Source organism: Solea solea, chromosome 2 (genome assembly GCF_958295425.1).
Source record: "Solea solea chromosome 2, fSolSol10.1, whole genome shotgun sequence".
Classification (NCBI taxonomy): Eukaryota; Metazoa; Chordata; class Actinopteri; order Pleuronectiformes; family Soleidae; genus Solea; species Solea solea.
The window spans coordinates 32641966-32659106 of NC_081135.1; the positions used below are offsets into that span (position 1 = coordinate 32641966).

General features: G+C 41.2%; 1 protein-coding gene across 1 annotated transcript in view; it reads left to right on the forward strand.

Moving 5' to 3' along the window:
- Window positions 1-6656: 6656 nt before the first annotated feature.
- tmeff2a (transmembrane protein with EGF-like and two follistatin-like domains 2a) overlaps window positions 6657-17141 on the forward strand; it is a 106062-nt gene continuing 95577 nt past the window's right edge. Inside the window, exon 1 of the mRNA XM_058622700.1 lies at window positions 6657-7430. Within this exon, the coding sequence (XP_058478683.1) occupies window positions 7241-7430 (190 nt within the window). The 5' untranslated portion in view covers window positions 6657-7240. The remainder of the gene's footprint in view (window positions 7431-17141) is intronic.

Below are 17141 nucleotides of genomic sequence, written 5' to 3' on the forward strand. Positions count from 1 at the left end.
TTTATCATCTTTGGTTGGATTGGTAGACGCGTCTTTGGAGGACAAACAAGAAAAAAAAGATGTATATAGTATAGACTCTCAAGGCAATGCTGAGACCCACTTTAGTACCTACAGTATGTGAACACAGAACATGGTCGTGTTGCATGTTTAATGCATTTTTGAGTTATAATGACAATTTCTTGGTTCCTACTTTGGCAGCAAAATGATACATTGCATCGTAAATCGATAAGCAATTGTGTTTAGATGTATCTACAGATTGTAGACCAACTATCTGTCCTTTACCCCCTCTCTCCCTCTCTCACCAGGAGAAGCTCCACCTGTCGGAGAGCTGTCAAAACATGCCTACATTTCTTTTACTGTCCGAGCAGGTGGACAGATTTCATTATCTATGTGCATTCTTACTTGCAAGGCGCATGCAGTCTTTCTTTGTTTTGTTTCACTCTCTGTATACCTGTCACATGGCTACAGGAGAACCAAACTGAGAGTTCTTACACGCCGCCCCGCCCCAACTGTAGACCGAGAGGTTTGCTGTAAATCACCAGCTGCAGAGATCCGTCTGATGCCACGGTGAAAATGAAGATAAAGGGCAACAGTGAGTCATTCTCACTGTGTTCATTATGTTTTTTGATTTTTGCAAAAGTCATAGGTTCCACCGCTTATTATTATGCAATGCAGCACTTCTGGAATTCTTTTCAGTGAGTGAAACGGTTTGCTTGCTGCTCTCGGATTTGTGAGCGCTTCACATTTTTTCCTGCTCAACGTGCGTTGCGATTTGTTTTGCTCTGTGTTCACTTGGTTCTCAGCGGCACAGCGGTGGTTAGCAGTGCCGATGCCCCATAGTAAGAAAGCTCTTGGTTCTAATCCCACTTCAATCCTTGCTTTTCTGTTTGCATGATTAGTCGATAAATGGACGGACCACTGGGCCTCATAAAATTTGAAGGAAAACCATGTAGTTCGTTAAAGATTAAGGGCCTCTCTTTGTGCATAAATCACAAATTTATACCCTTAAATAAGCTTTAACAGCAACACAAAATACTGTCAGTAGGAGCATACCTTCCTATTATTTGACCCTCTAACACTTCTTTTTGAAAACATAAGGTGCTTCTCTGGATTTTTCAGTTTAGTTGCACATACAGCAAAAGTGAAATGCAACTAATATCAAAATCCCCTTTTCGGAAATAAAAAAATCCTGATGCAATCACATTTTGTGCAAAAAAGGCTTTGCTGATTTATTTGCACTGACCAACATAGAAATAGTCGAGCTGATCCTTTGTGTATTTCCTGTTAAACGCATCAAATACTGTAAGGCATATTTACAGTATAACATATTGATGTGTGTGTGTGTGTGTGATCCACCCACGGAGAATTCCACCACATGAACGACTAATTTGTAAGTTAACTGGAAGAGCAAATGATTCATTTCTGAGCCCAGATGATTAATCTCAGACAGAATCCCACTGCAGTACCTGCTGAGTTTTACAATGTGGTGAAGTCAGCCTCGCTGCCCTCATCACTGAGGCCAACTGCAGCACAGCAATGAGTATTTTCCCCATAGAACTCGCTTCTTAAGACGCATTTATGTGAATGATCAAGTGCTTTTCATGGTGTTTTGAATGTCCTTTCATCAAGAGGTAATCGTGATAGACCGTTCTCTAAACCTGGACCACGTGCTCTTGTGCATTACATCTTGGCATCTTGACTCTTAGCTGGCCTGTTGTCTAAGCACTTGCCTGCTTTCTTTACACCCACTGATAGTCAAATAGAAAACCTAAAAAGGGAACACATTTCTGTCCAAAGACGGGGCCAAGTGTCATAATCAGTGAGCAGAGATGGATGGAATGATGGATGAAAGACCAGCCAACATTCATGGCTGTTTTAGTTTCATGGACATGTAAATAAGTGGCAGTGGTCTTGAGCTGCTGTAGCCCAGACATGGTCTACATACCTTAGTTGTCACTGGTGTTATCTAGAGATGGTTCACAGCAGATCTGCAGGTTCTTCAGCAGGTTCTCTTGATCATGTTGACGTGCCTCAATGCAATGAGTCAGTAAAGCTGAGATGGTGAAGACAGAGTCGCATGGTTGCAAACTCTGCCGACTCACCTGAAGATTGGGAAATGTCTGATGTCACTGCCCACTGTCACTGGCTGAATCAGCAACCATGAAAAGTTTCCTCCTAATCCTCATCGTCCTGGCGCATGCAGATAACCTCTGTGTGTATGTGTGTCATAAAGCTGCAGCATGAGAAGACGTTTTTAGAAGAATCTCCTGTGCTTCCTCCTTGCCGTCTTCAGTTCTGAGCACAAGAATCGTGGTTGTGTGAACTGATTTGGCAATGGTTTGAATGTTTTTGTTTATTTTAGGGTGAGGAATTTGCAAGAGAAAGATTTAAGGGAAATGATTTTACTGCTTTTAAACTTGTCCGTGTCCGAGCTACATCACAGGCCAGTGTGTGATGACGCGTCTCCATTTATTCCAGTATTACATAAAATATTTAATAATAATACATTGATGGTCTAACTAATAAATAAACTAATAAAACTGGAGTGACATAAAATTAAAACTGACAGAATAAATAACAGACTAAAAACTATTGTTAGATCTACAACTACGTTGAAAAAAAACACATAGTAGATATTATATTTAAATATTTCAGATTTTAAGGATGTTTTGGTTGATTAGGGGTTAAACCAGCAGTCAGGCTTCAAGGGACAGGGAGAATTGTGATTCAGGACTTCAAACTGTGGAGGGAAGCATTTAACTTCTCAGTGTACAGCCTGTCAAAATGTATTAGGAGGAGAAGAAGAAGGGGAATCGGTGAGTTGTCAGAGCGTCCAACTTCCATCTCTTCCTGGATGTCTTTATGCATATCTTATAATATCTTCTCTGTCGGCTGCACACTCGTGAAGATCCAGATTATGAATTGAGACACAGCTAGAGACGCCATGCTGTTTGAACAGATGGGCAGCAGGTGTGTCCGACTCCGTTTGCCCAGTGGCTGCAGCACCTGCACTGGGTACAGGACTTTCGTTCTGCTACCTCCTCCAGCCAGAGTCTGGAGATCCGCCCCCTCTGCTGGATCAGCCTGGCTGTTTCCCCTAGTTTGCCACAAGAGGCGTATTAAAATTTTATTATGATTATTACCATTTTCAAAGGCAAAGCCCTTTGTAAAACAGAGCAGCAGCTCTGCAGCAGACACACACTGTGTGAAACAACAGATGCGTGCGAGACGCGGCAAATCATCAATGCAACCATCACACCCTGCACACACGTAGAGTGTGGCCCAGGGCGATAGTCTTCAATGTCACCTTAGTTGACAAGTGTTGTGGGGTTTTTTTCTTTCTCTTTCTTAGTTTTGGAATGTGTTGCATCAGCCAAAATGTTTAAAGCTGCACTATAGGAAAGGGAGTCAATAAGGACACTCTGTCCCTGCTGGAAAAGTTTCTTGTTCAGCCAGGAGTGAGAACAAGTCGTCAAAAAAGCGAGTTTTGTAACTGTTACATGTGTCATTAATCTAAAAACAGGTCTAAAGATGCCTCTCTATGCTATTCAGAAAATAAAGAACCCACATTGCTATTGCTCACAGAGCAATACAGTAACTTTATGTATATTTTATTTCTCTTATTCCTTCTGTTTTGCTCTGTTCACACACTAGATCATACACGCTTTCCTGGACTGCAGCAATAGTATAGTCAGCCATGCCCAAATGCTTCGATGGACAAATGAAGGTTGCTGGAAGAAAAGTGGGAAACATTGCTTTGAAATCCAAATTAGCAGCAGTTCAAAGGCAGCCTTGGCATGTCTTGTCATCACAGTCTGCTAGTTAGCCTTCTGTTTTTTGCTTCTTCTTTGTCATAGTTTCAGGCTCATGCTACAATACAGATTCATTCAGCTTCTGTTGCAAGACCTCACTCTGATTTAGCCTGTAACATTTTAACCACAAAGAAAAAAAAGTGTTCCTGCATCTTCAATCGATTTTAAACTCTTTACTTGGAAGAAGTTTTTTTGGAGGAATTAAGGGCTTACTGTCCAGTTCAAGCACAGAAGGAGCTTGTGATTACAAATATCACTCTGGACATTGATTGTATAGCATTTATATTTGTATCTTAATTGTTTGATGCAATTATAATTTGCAACAGATCTGCTTACAACACTGGATATTTATATTTTTTTTTTTTATGAGCTGTCAGCCAAATCTTGTGACCTCCATTTTGGATTGGAAAATCTTTATTCTCCTCGAGGGCGAAGTTTATTTGCAACACACACCACACAAAACGCACAAATACACAGGAACATATACAGAGTAGATGCATAAGAACAGAAATCATCATGGTATCGGGCAGTGGGCAATGTGACCTAATGATAAATACAGCTTTTTTTTTTTGTTTTTAAAAAACACACAGTTTATGGGACAAATTACTTCAAATATGTGTTTCATTTGGCAACCTTGACGTCAGCAGACCCACTTTCCCGTTGGCTAAAGTCTAAATTCTGCAAGCAGACCTCTTCCTCGTAATTACAACCATCTGTTTATAATGTGATCAAACTTTTAAAAAATGAGGTTGTATTAATTAAAAAATGGAACCATCATAGCTGCAATCAAACACATTTCATCCACTAATGAAACCCCAGAGCAGTGGTTCTCAAACCTTTCATACCAACTACCACCTGAGAAGATATTGAGCTCTCACAGTAACACTATTATCAACAACGTTAAAATACAGTGGCATAAATAGGTCGAGCAAAGTCAGTTACAGACTTTTCACAGGAGGCAGATTTATTTCCATTCAGATCAATTGGTCTCCCATCATCATCCTCCTCTTCCTCACATATACTTCAGATACTGGTATAATTAGATAGAGATAAGGTGACAGTAATTATTATAAATCATTTGTTTGATTTTATTTTCTACACACTCAGGTCAGTTGAACAATATTTCTGATTTTCCTGCAGGTACCACCAGAGGAATCTCAGGTACCACTGGTGGTACCCAAACCACAGTTTGAGAACCACAGCTCTAGAAAAAAATAAAAGTTACGCTGACATTGTGTCAAGGACCGTTTCCGTCGAATGACTTCCAACCTCCAACATGTGCACTAGTGAGGGCTAATACACATAAATGCACATCAGACACACATGTTGATAATCAATTTCATTGATACCTTTATTATACAACACATGCATTATATATGTTAAATAGTGACCAGCAAAGAGTATTCCAACATTGGCTGAAATTTTGTACTGCTTCCTTGTCAAAAAAGTATCCCCTCCGCCATGTCCGTTACGGTGTTTGCTCGTCTACATTTAAAAGTTAATCTCCACTGCAGACCCTGGTTTTGCTTCTCCTCTGGTTGAGACGTTTTTGAGAGTGGCATGAAGGCTTTTTAGGTCCAGTAACAATGTTGCACCTGCCTGTTCTCCGCTCGCTCTGCTGTGCTGCTTGCATTTGTTGAAATACTACTAGCTGCTGGTGTTGGGCGGCAAATGAAAATGTACTTTCTGAATATTTTTGGCTGCATCCTTATCAGTGAAGCCAGTATTTAAATGTTTAATGTTTCCTCCCTCGCCAAAGAAGAAATCAATGACTTTTTAATCATTGTGATTTCATGTCATTGCGGTCATTAGCACCTGCGCGAGGACCCCGTGCGTATTGAACCCCATTAGCCGAGACAAACAATGCTATTCCTATTTAAGGATGTTTAACTCCGTGAAGAAAATGAGAGCTTTATTTGTCGACAAGCATCGGCGGCTTTGCTTCCTTAACATCATCAGCTAAAGTGACTTTAAAACCCCTTTGTTTCCTCTGTAGAGCTTTTTCCCATGCACATGGCTTCTAATTTCCTCGGTTCAAACAGGGTGAACACTTTAGACTTTCTCAAAGTGAAAGTCTAACTCTGTTTTGCACTCCTTTTCGAGGGCTTTTATCGCCAAAAGCATGTCCATTACCCACCACATCTCAACCCATGTGACAGCGGGAGGTTATGTCCAAAAAAAATATGAATGATATTGAGGTGTCTTTGGGTTGCCTGCAGGCTGGGACCTATGAATGGCATCCGTGTCGTCTCAAAGCCGAGCAATTATCTCAGGCCAGGCTGGACGAATCCATTCCTGCAGACTTTTAAAATCCTCCAGGCCAATTATAGGCTGAAGGCAGTGCATCTTCTCCTATATGCTGCTGCTGCTGCCCATCTATGGTGTAGCCAGCAACAAGTAATAGGACTAGACATCGCTTTCTTTCCTTATTTTTCTTTTATTTGTTTCTATCATTGACCTCCGCTGCATTCTGAAATGATCAGACATCAATCTTTGTTTCTTTACTTGTTTCCTCCACAATTGGTCTTTTACCTTCACTGGTGAGATGCTTTAATAATGCTTCTGTTTCTTTCTTTCTTTCTTTTGGAGGACTATTCCTCCCACTCCTCTCTCTTTTATCTCCATCGTTAAGATACTCTTATTATTACCGACGACCCCCCCTCCTCCCTACACCCCCACATACACTATAGCTCCCTCCCTCTTGGCATCATATTCCACGTGATCATAACCAGCTGCTGGCGAGAGAGAGAGAGGGAGAGAGAAAGAGAGAGAGGGAGAGAGAGGGCGAGAGAGACCTACTGGTTGCGACTCTGTCTGCGCACACGTTCAAAGTGAACGGAGAACCGCTCCGTCCGCGCACGCGAGAGAGCCACTCGTCTCATCCGTGGATTCTACTGCTCATCTGCGTATCGTCTCCAAACCCTGCACTCGGGATACTGTGGCTGCATCCTCTCACTTTCACACTTTTACCACCTCCCTCTCTATTAGCCCGTCTTTTCTCTCTCTCTCCCCTCCTCCCCCCTCTTCTTTCCCCACCTATCCTCCTTCCTCCTCATCATTCCCGAGCATCCTCCTCTCCTCGCAAGTCTTCCTGCCTGCCTGGATAACTTTTTTTTTTTTTACCCCGCTCCCAGACTCCATCCCGCACAGTTTACCCTGCTCCTCCTCCTCCTCCTCCTCCTCCATCGCTCATCGACACCCTCTCGACAGTTTCTCGTGCTCTTGCCGCAGCAACGTCCTCTCCCCTGGATCGGGCGGAACCCATTTGGTCGGTCTTGCACGGGGCACTGCTACATGGGGCGCACGGTGTCGCTCGGAAAATGGTGTGCTGTCGGCGTGTAGGCGCCCCGCTGAACCTGTTGGGATTGGAGTTGCGCGTGTGTTCCTCTTGCCCTCCACTGCTGTGCCGCTGTCGGGGCCACTGAGACATGTCCGTGCAGGCGGCGGCGCCGGCACCGCTCGCGGAGCCGCGGCGGCTGCGCCAGTGGAGCGGGGCGGCGGGAGGCTGGCTCCGGATCACCCTCGTCTCCTTCCTCGCCACTTTACCTGTGGAGCAGCTGCGCGCGTTCCCTTCCTCCCTCAGCGACTGCCAGACGCCGACCGGTTGGAACTGCTCCGGTGAGAGTCGAGTCTTAAGAGGCAGAGTTGCAGCCTCTTCTTCTTCTTCTTGTTGTTTTGTGTTTGTGTGTGTGTGTGTGTGTGTGTGTGTGTGTGGCTCTGTGTGACCATGCACGAGCTGCTGCTGCTGCTGCTCCGGAGCGTTTTTGGCTGCAGATATAACGAAGACACATGATGAGAGGAAAGATGCAGAGTTCTTGGAATGGGGCAGCTTGATGCGGATTTAGGTTGACTTTGACAGCAATTCAACATTGAGTCCAAATAAGCAGCTGACAGGGGAAGGGGGGGGGGGGGGGGGGGGGGGGGGGCTCAAAGTGAAGGCAGCAACAATGATGATTGTTTAAATGTCACCAGACCAACGTGACATGTCAGGTTAAAGCTGCATAAAAATACTCAATGTAGTTTGTGTCAAACTTAAACAGCTCTTGTTTTATACCCTGGTTTTACAGTAAATTCTATAATTAATCAAATTAAAATCCAGTTTTATGGGCTTACTGCATCCTGGTTGTTTCATAAGGTTCAACAAGAACTATAAATGATTGGCGACTGTGCCGTAAACTTGCTTCCTCTCTTCCTCTGAGCCTGAGGCGGTGGATGGGTGGATAGAGAGGACAGACAGGAGCTGCAGAACTCACCGCCTCGCCTCCCTTTTGTAAATCAGCCTGAGACTGTGCCGCCATGTATCCCTGCTGCCTCCTGTCCAAGTCTGAATCCTTAAAATAGCTCCCAGCCGATTCCACACACTCACGGTCACTACAAGTATTGATATTGTAGCTCGTAACAGCCACACATCCAAAGCCTCCAGAGTCATGACAGCAAGCGGAGACCGAGTAGGCCTGTGGGCTGCAGCCTACATGCATGAAAGAAAAGGGGAATATTTCTTAATGATCTATCAGACAGATCACAGACCGATTCCTTCATACTGAGATGCAGATGGCAGGAATTTAAAGAGAAATCAATTGTGAACTTTCCTCTAATACCAATCTTTCTTAAAATCAAAGTTTTAAAAATGCTTTTTAGTATGATTGCAGAATAGAGTACATATTTGATTATTATAACGTTTTTGCTATGGTTTATGCATAGGTCTGTCTGTTAGCATTGGGATTTCAAATCAGATCAAATAAGTGTCTGTACAGGTTTTTTTTCTCGTGCAAAAGTGCTCCAACAGATCATTCATAGAGTAGCAATTAACACGGAATATTGCATCTGCCCTAAAACACACTTAAATGTAAAGAATGCATTAAAATATAGGCAGGACCTGACATTAAACCCTAAAGCATGAAATGCTACAAAAATAAGACGTTAAGAACCAGTAACCACAGTCTAAAATGTTCAAAGTGAAGTGTCAGAGTAAAGTGACAGCGCTAATCTAGACACACTCATCGAGTGCCGTGATAGACATTGGAATGAACGAGAGTTTGAGATAGTTGTTTTTATGTTGCCTTGCCCTATACATTTCTTGAAGGTAACACATAATGTAACAATATTCAGAAAACTGAGTGTGTGACGGGTGATTGTTTGATTCTAATGGTGCTTTGCGTAGTTGCCATTCCACTCAAACTTGCCGAGGAAAAATCCACCGAAAATCCACCGCAAATGCCAATGGAAGTGACGAATGAGATCGTCTGTTGAATGTGTTACATTTGGGTGATTCACCCTCGCACACTTGAGCGTTCTGACCTCCATACTATTGTCGGTGCTGTGCTGTGCACTCGCGTTCTGCTGCTGTAGCTGTTGATGGTGGTGATGATTTGCCTGTAATGATCAATAATGGTGCGAGCCCCGTCCAAATAACACATTTGCCTGCTGCCTCCCCCACTTCCTGACATACTCTCACAGGCATTTCGGCGAAGGCTTTTATCCAACACGCCTTGAGGAAGCTTAAGTGCATATACTGACAACACCAGACACACACACACACACACACACACACGCACACAGAGAGCTGTTCTTGTTGGGACACTTCAAATTTATTCGGACAGTCTAACCAAGACCTTACACTGGACCATAAGCAATTAATGCCTAACTTTAATCTAATCCAACCCAGGATTCGTATCCTAATCTTTACTTTAAACGGGATCAGAAATGCCTCATCAGCACCAGGCTTTGGATTGACAAGGTTATTGTTTATTACAGAAAAGATCCTGTAACAAAACCAATTCCACGCATGCACTAATCATTAGTTGGAGTCACAAAAGATAAGACCCATTCAAGAAATAATAATAACAATAGTTATATTAGTAATACTGATATATACAGCTGGGAGTAACTGTCGTCCTTTGTTTGTTGACGTCTTCCTTGCATGTCGTGTCCTTCAACGACACCGGAATTGAGTAAAGGTTTGGTGAGGATTCACTTGTAATCACAAGCAGCAGTGTTGTGATGATGGAGGACCAGTTATAGCAGCAATGTCGCCTTTGAATGAATATTGAATTAAATAATTGCACTTGGACTAAAACAGACAAAGGCTGCCATTGTGTTTGCCAGGGCCCATTGGCCGTTAAGGGAGAAAAAAACTGTACTTAAGATGCACGAGCCTATGTTTTACAAAGAAATAGTGTTTTGCGGTTACGTTAGAACGTGGGAACCTGTAATTTGCACAGAGCTTTTGAGTAAAACCTCACATTCTTTTATGAAGGAATGTGTGATTTCTGAATTACAACGTCCAAAGATCCAGCAGTTTAGTGTTTAAAATTCCCTATAGAAAAAAAGAAAAATAAACGCACAAACAAGAGAGACACACACACAAATAAAGCCAAGTCTGAGTAGCCTTGTTGTACAAATCGTGGAACTGTGAAGTAACAGTTAAGAATTGACAGACAAAGTGACAGATAAATCAATATACGCACCAGCCACTCAAAAGACAAATGATTAAAATATATAATAAAGGGTTGCCATTTCCTAACGATGTGATCTCAGATCCCCTAAATATATATTAGAGTTTAGTTTCAAGCCCGAAAAAAACGAGTTAGGAGATTTCCATTGTTGTAGAATTCTGCAATGTGCCAACAGGGTTGTGACGGTGATAATGTCGCCTTCTTTGGGGCCATAAAGAGTAGTTTTGGCAATTACTTGAAATGGAGGCAAATTTGGACTTTAATGCCGTGTTTCCATTATGGTGCACTTCGGTTTGGTACAGTACGGTACGTGTTGTAGCAGTAATGTCCTGAGTCATGCTTGCATTTTGGCTGAGAACAGTACCTTTACTTGTAGGCAGGGTGTGGGTTGTGCCCGATGGCTATGTCAGCGTACGTAGCATGATGTCATACTGGTGCGACTAAAACGAACGATAACACAACAGACAACAACAGAGGACACCCAGCAGCTCATTTTTCTCCTGCTCTGTTTGTGGCCGTTTGTCTCGACAAGACGTCAAGTTTTGAATGAGAATACACTGCAGGCGTTGGAAGTAACATCAATCATAAGGGAGTGAAGTTTATCTGTCGCCCGATCAGCTGACCGTACTGTACCATTTTACTCTGGTGTACCCCAAGGAAAGGGTGCCAAAAATGGAACGGTTGGGGTTGGTTAGAAGAAAGAACTTTCAGTCGCAGTGTTAAAGTAAAATGTGTCAATAGAATGCTGACATGATTCAACATCATTAACTAATAATCTGTAATTAATTGGCTACAATTACAGGACATTTTTTTATAACCAATGGCATCACTAGCACATTTGATCCATCACTCTTTGGTTAAGTCACTGCACAGTAAGCTGTAAACACAACCAGACGAGGACCCATGTTACTGAACAGATGCTCTAAATCAGTGATATCTGTCAGAATATAGAGCACATCTTCACTAAAGGATGTCAATGACTGTTCATGTTCATTTCCAACTGAAGAATATAATTCCCTCATTGTGCTCATATTCCCATATTCTTCCACTGTTTACTGAGGAAAACATCAGGGTCCTTTTGAAAATACATCTCATATTTATTCATACATAATAAGAATTTCACACTTGAGAGGAACTGCAGTGTCTGTAATAAATCTATATGGTCATCACCTTGAGTGTCTCCATAGTCGTATTCATATTCAAACGTATACATGAAAACATTGATAAATTCAGTCTTGAGGGTTTTTTTTTTAGCTCTTTTTTATTAAAATAACATTTTGTGTGATTGTCAGAGTCAGAACCATTGGTGCCCCCTCGCTGCTCTGTTATCTTTTAAACTGTAGGTGTTCTGTTGCCTACACTCGGCTCATGTCATTTTGACATTGTTTTCATCAACTGTCCAAAACACTGCTCAGAATATCAATGTTCCTCTCTCGCCAAGTCGAATATTTTGACACAATTTTGGGAAATCAATCGGCCGACACTTAATTTACTTCACGATATACCTTCGGAAGTCCTTTCTTCACCCGTTGCCATACTTTAGTTGACTCTGAAAGGCCATGCAACGCTTTAATAGTTGAACTTAAGGACAAGCACTGAGAATGCAAAGCCACCTGTAAATCCCATCAAACGGCGAATAACAAGTGGTCTGGGGAGAATTGCCCATCTGCTTTTTGTCAGCGGAGAGGTCACAAGTGCTGCAGGTTCACAGCAACGGCCAGAAAACAGAAGCAGAAAGGGAGAGTTGTATAGATAAGGCAGGGTTGGCGAGGTCCAGTCAAAAGGGCATGAAAAGTTAGTCTTTGATCTCTTGTTTTGAAAAGTTGTTTAACCTAATATGGTGTGTTTTTCGACCTGCGAGAGCGAAGATGCTTTCAGACATTCACTGAAGTCTAGACATTTCTCAGGAGATTGTCCAGAGGCGCTGTGTATGTAGGAATGCACATGTCCTCAGAAGTCGGTCCAAAGGTTTCTGCCAGCTCCCTCATCAAACCTGTGGATATAGTGTCTGAGTGAGCTCATGTCGTCACGTGTCCATTCAAAGAAGGGCTCTGTGTCATGTAATACACGACTAGAAAAGAAGATGGATGGATAGATGGATCGATGGATGGGTGTACTTTATTGATCCCAGACTGGAAAATGATTCTGTTAGAGCAGCATTAGACATGAAGTGTTTTTGAGCCGTTTCTGTGTCTGGTTCTTTGCTTTACTAGCGCAATAGTGCTGTTGCGTCTGTCTTGACATCAAACAAATCACTTCCTATTTGCAGGATGGGATTATAGCTGTGGGATACACTTAGTCAGCAGTGTGTGAAGTTTTTTGGACAATGGTTTGAATGTAACATGTAGGTTGAGGAAATTTGCAAAGTGTGGTCCAAATTATCCCAGATTCATGTCAAAAAACAGAAATACTAAACTTTAACGAGAGCTAAACTCTTAATGCCGTCCACAACAACATTTAAAAACCTGTTGCCGAGGTAAAGAAAAAAGGCCCCAGCATGAGAGAGGTCAAGAAAGGATGTCTCACCACTGTGGTTGTTCAGCCTTCATTATTAATTTAACCTACTTAATTATTGATCAGCACAATGCTTAAAACAGGGGGTAAGGACTCTTTGTACTTCTTAGTGTTGTGAAATTCCAGGTAGGTAGGAGGAGATGCATTTGGCTGACGAGCTCTCTCTTCAGACAAGTAAGAGCTTTGCTTGCCATCTTAATCGTTAGCTTATAAACATCACCTTTTCAATATTTGATGTTTGCCAGCTTGTTTTCGTTAATTATTCAGGTTACTGTAATTTCCTCCTGGAACACCCATGCAGGCAAGAACCGGAAGTGTAAGCTTCCCTGGCCTCTGACACACAGTGCAACTCAAGCTGTGCCCAGAGCCAGTGTCACAGGAGCACACGCTAACATTTAGCATTTGAACAAGGTTTAGTTACATTAACGTGTAATCAAAGAACAAAATAAAAACACAATCTCACACAATCATCACAATGTGTATATATATATATATATAATTAATTTTTTGTTTATTTATATACAGAATAAAAATACAAAATATGTATGTGTGTGTGTATTTGTGTATATATATATATATTAAAAATGTTTAAAGCCTGAATGTGACCTATAAACACATGATGTTACAATACGTCTCACAGTGTTCCTACCCACTCAAACCTGTGCCAGGTAAGAACAGAGTTGTAGGTGCATGGGCTACAGTTTGACCCGTTTGTTATGCATTTAAGTCACAGACAGGGATAATAAAATGTAAAGTTGAATCAAAGATAATAAAAATTATTAAACTAAAGCCTTGTTACTACATCATTTTTAGCCTAATAATCCACTCGCTGTCTACACTATGGTATAATGACCATGGAAGCTTTCCGGAAATTTGAATTTAATGAGCACCAAGACAAACCCACGATGAAACATCAGAGTGAAAGAAAGAAATATTTGGTACTGCTTGTTAGCCACTGCGTTGCCTTTTGTTTTTCCATTTAATTAAGTGTATATGTCACTCATAGATTACAACTACGACAACGATTGATTACATGACATCATCGATCTAGTTCTTCTCTTATTGTTTTGATTGAGAAATGCACCATTTATCCAACCCAGTTGGGAGCTCACAGTGGACACCTGGCCTGTTCTCTTCTATATCTTTCCTGTACAAAGTAAATGTTTTGCTGCCACACATTATTTCCTCTTGGCTTCTTCTCCTGGCACCTTGTGCTTTTTACTGCGCTCCTTCGACGTGTTCAGTTTGTCTGTTCTGAGTTGGTTAACCGTCTAAGAGAAAGGCACAGTGAAGCCTCCAGAAAACCCCAGTGTTTTCCACACATTTCATATATAGAGATGTCAACCTAAGAGTTGTTTTTTAAGACCGTGGTTCGAATCAGGTTGCATTTAGCGGTGTTGATGGTGCTACAGTATTTTTCATCATATAACAAATACATCTTGACTTGTTTTTGACTTCTTTTGATATAATGTATTTCCAAAACTTGTTTCCATCAAAGAGACTCTGACTGTTATCGCTGATTTATGTCTGTAGTTGATTATAGTTCTTGGAATGCTCATCATAGAAGGTAATTCATACTGAAGGGATTTTGTTTTGACATGATTTAAAGTTGTAGAAATCTAAGCCCATGCGCTGTAAATAAAGTGGCAAACATTTTGCAATATTGACTTTTTTACTTTTCTGAACTTCTTTTCTTTTGCACCAGAGACATTCCATTCTTTTTTCCCCCCAAACAAGCACAACTGTAGTTGTCAAAGTCGATTTCTTCGCCCTGAGTCGATGACAGTAAAAGTTCAACGGTGTTAGCTGGTGTGGATTTGGATGTTGAAGCCAAAAAAATCTCTTGTGTGCAGAGTAGTCAGGGTTGGTATTGTTAGCTGCTCAACAGGGAACGCAGTTTTCTTCAGATTAACCCAGAGGTCAAAGTAGTTGCAGAATAGATTATTTAAAAGGCACGATTGAACAACAACAACAAAAACCCGCAGCTACTCGTTTAACTATTTATTTCACACAAACATATTAAGTGACATTGTTCACTCTAATTAAATTGACCCGCTATATAAATTGACTGTATAAAATCCATGTGTATATTCAGAATCTTAAAGGTACAGTAGGATATTTTCAATTTTATTCATCAATCATTCCACAATAGCCACAATAGCATTTTAGTATCATGTAAATCAAGTGATCTGAGAGAGAATTTGACTTCTGCACTTCCTCCAGCTCTGTTTTCACCTTGGGGACGGGGGATGTGACCAATCACAGGGCAGTTCACTGAGAGAGCGCGACGTGCTCCTATTGGCTGTTCTAGTGAGCTGCTCAGCATTCAGCTTATTATTGGTGGAAGGATTCCTAATGGTACCATCCCATCACTCTGGTACCACAAGGGAAGGTACAGGAAAATGGAACAGTTAGGGCCTTTTTATTTTGGTACTATTCCTAATTGAAACAACACGGCTTAATTGTTCAGCAATGGTTCCAGGTGATCCTGTTCACTGCAGCTTTAAGGGAATCTGGAAAAGGGACTGCAGCCATCACCAGATTTCATTTTGTGTTTGAAAGACGTACAATCCTTAGCATAATGAAAACTAATTTACATGTCAAGGAGATTGTGTGTAATCTATTATCGGTAAAGTAATACCATTTTCAGAACGTTGTATTCCCTGAGCCTTACGTGACAGGATGAAAAATGGCCTCTTAGGTAGTCCCACTACTGTAAATCTATATTTGTATTTTCTTATAGGCAATCATTGTTGTATAACTAATTGGTATTCTTGCTGCTTTCTCTTTGAAGCCCAAACCCTGTTGGGTCGTTCTGAGAAGAGATCATCTGGGACATTTATTTCATTATGTTTTAAACTTGTGTCTTTCAGAGGCTTGATATCCACAACAACAACAAAAAAAACCTGATATGTCACTTACTTCCTAAACACTTTGCAGAAAACATCCATTTGTGTGATGTGAGTGTTGGATAGAGTGCTTTTACTCTTATTCATATCTGTAATTGTCCATCAGGGAAAAAAACAATCTCCAAAGTTCGTTGTTTTAGTCTTGTTTACTGATGCCCAAGCATCACATCTGTCTCTTGCTAAAGAAGACAGTTTGATGGCACGAGAGGAAGTCACATTCTCCCTCTTCCCTTTCATTTATTTTATTTTTTTTCCCTACAGCCGGCTGTCCAGGAAAGCTTGAACAAACTTGGGTAGCACACTGTCACATTTCTAACTAAAACAACCACTCCGACAAAGATTCTACCAGCTGTTTTAACACGTGCTTATCAGATAATCCCCAGTTACTGTCGTATAGTATGTTTTTTGCTTGAAATGCCCATCCCTGCGAGCCAGAATGATTGGATGGAAGAATTGTTTTTATGCAAACAGAAAGGATACTAGTTGCCTGGGTAACAATTTTTGGTCTAAGAGCTTTGTTTCATCTGTGCACTCCAAGCGATGACCCCCCTCATACCAGGCGTCTCTTCTGGCTTGATGACTGTATATTTGCTTGCACTTTAGGTCGTTCAGGACCATGGCAAATAGCAGGTTAGTGTCAGAATGGGCTTGTCCTCCATGGGGTATCATTGCTGGATGTGTTGCCATGAGCCGTGGTGGCCTTTTAAGTGGAGAGGGGGCTGCTGATTATTGTAGTTACGCTGCAAGGTTGTGAATCTAAGTGTCCATTGTAATAAGACTTCTACTTACAGAACATATTAGTGTGGATGTTTTTTATCTGCAGGGGCAAATGTCAACATTTGCATGTGGTTCATTTTGAGTTTCAGCACTTGTAAGGGTCTTTGTGTCACTCGCACCTTTAACACCTGATGCGGAGAACACAAAGGTGATCTTAAAGTGCTGGAACTCGTTTCAGTGGCTTTTAATTGTGTTCTCACAGACTTGGATTGGTTAATGAATACTATTGAAATGAGGTGAAAACCTTGAGCAGGATCAGAACATAGAGAAACCTGCTGACATGGAGTTGGAAGGATGTTAAAGTGGGACAAAAAAACCTACCTTGTGAAGTGCTGATAGCCAGCAACACTTAGATGTTGATGAAGATGGTAAAATAAAATACTCAATTATTTTTCTAAGGCTATTTTGTCTTTTTTTTTTTTTTTTTTTTTACAGTTTCATCAATACAAACTTTTGCAATGCAGAAAATGTGTAAACATAGGTTTTCTTGTCTTAATTCAGCCTTCATATTAGGCCAAATTTGTGTTTTTATTTGTAGTTATTTGATGTAAAATACATGGTTAAACCTTGTAAAATGACCCAATATTGGCATTATTATAATGATTGATAATGACATCTAAGAAATAACAAAACAACATTTTTCCTCTACAAAATACATACTGATATCAGAAATC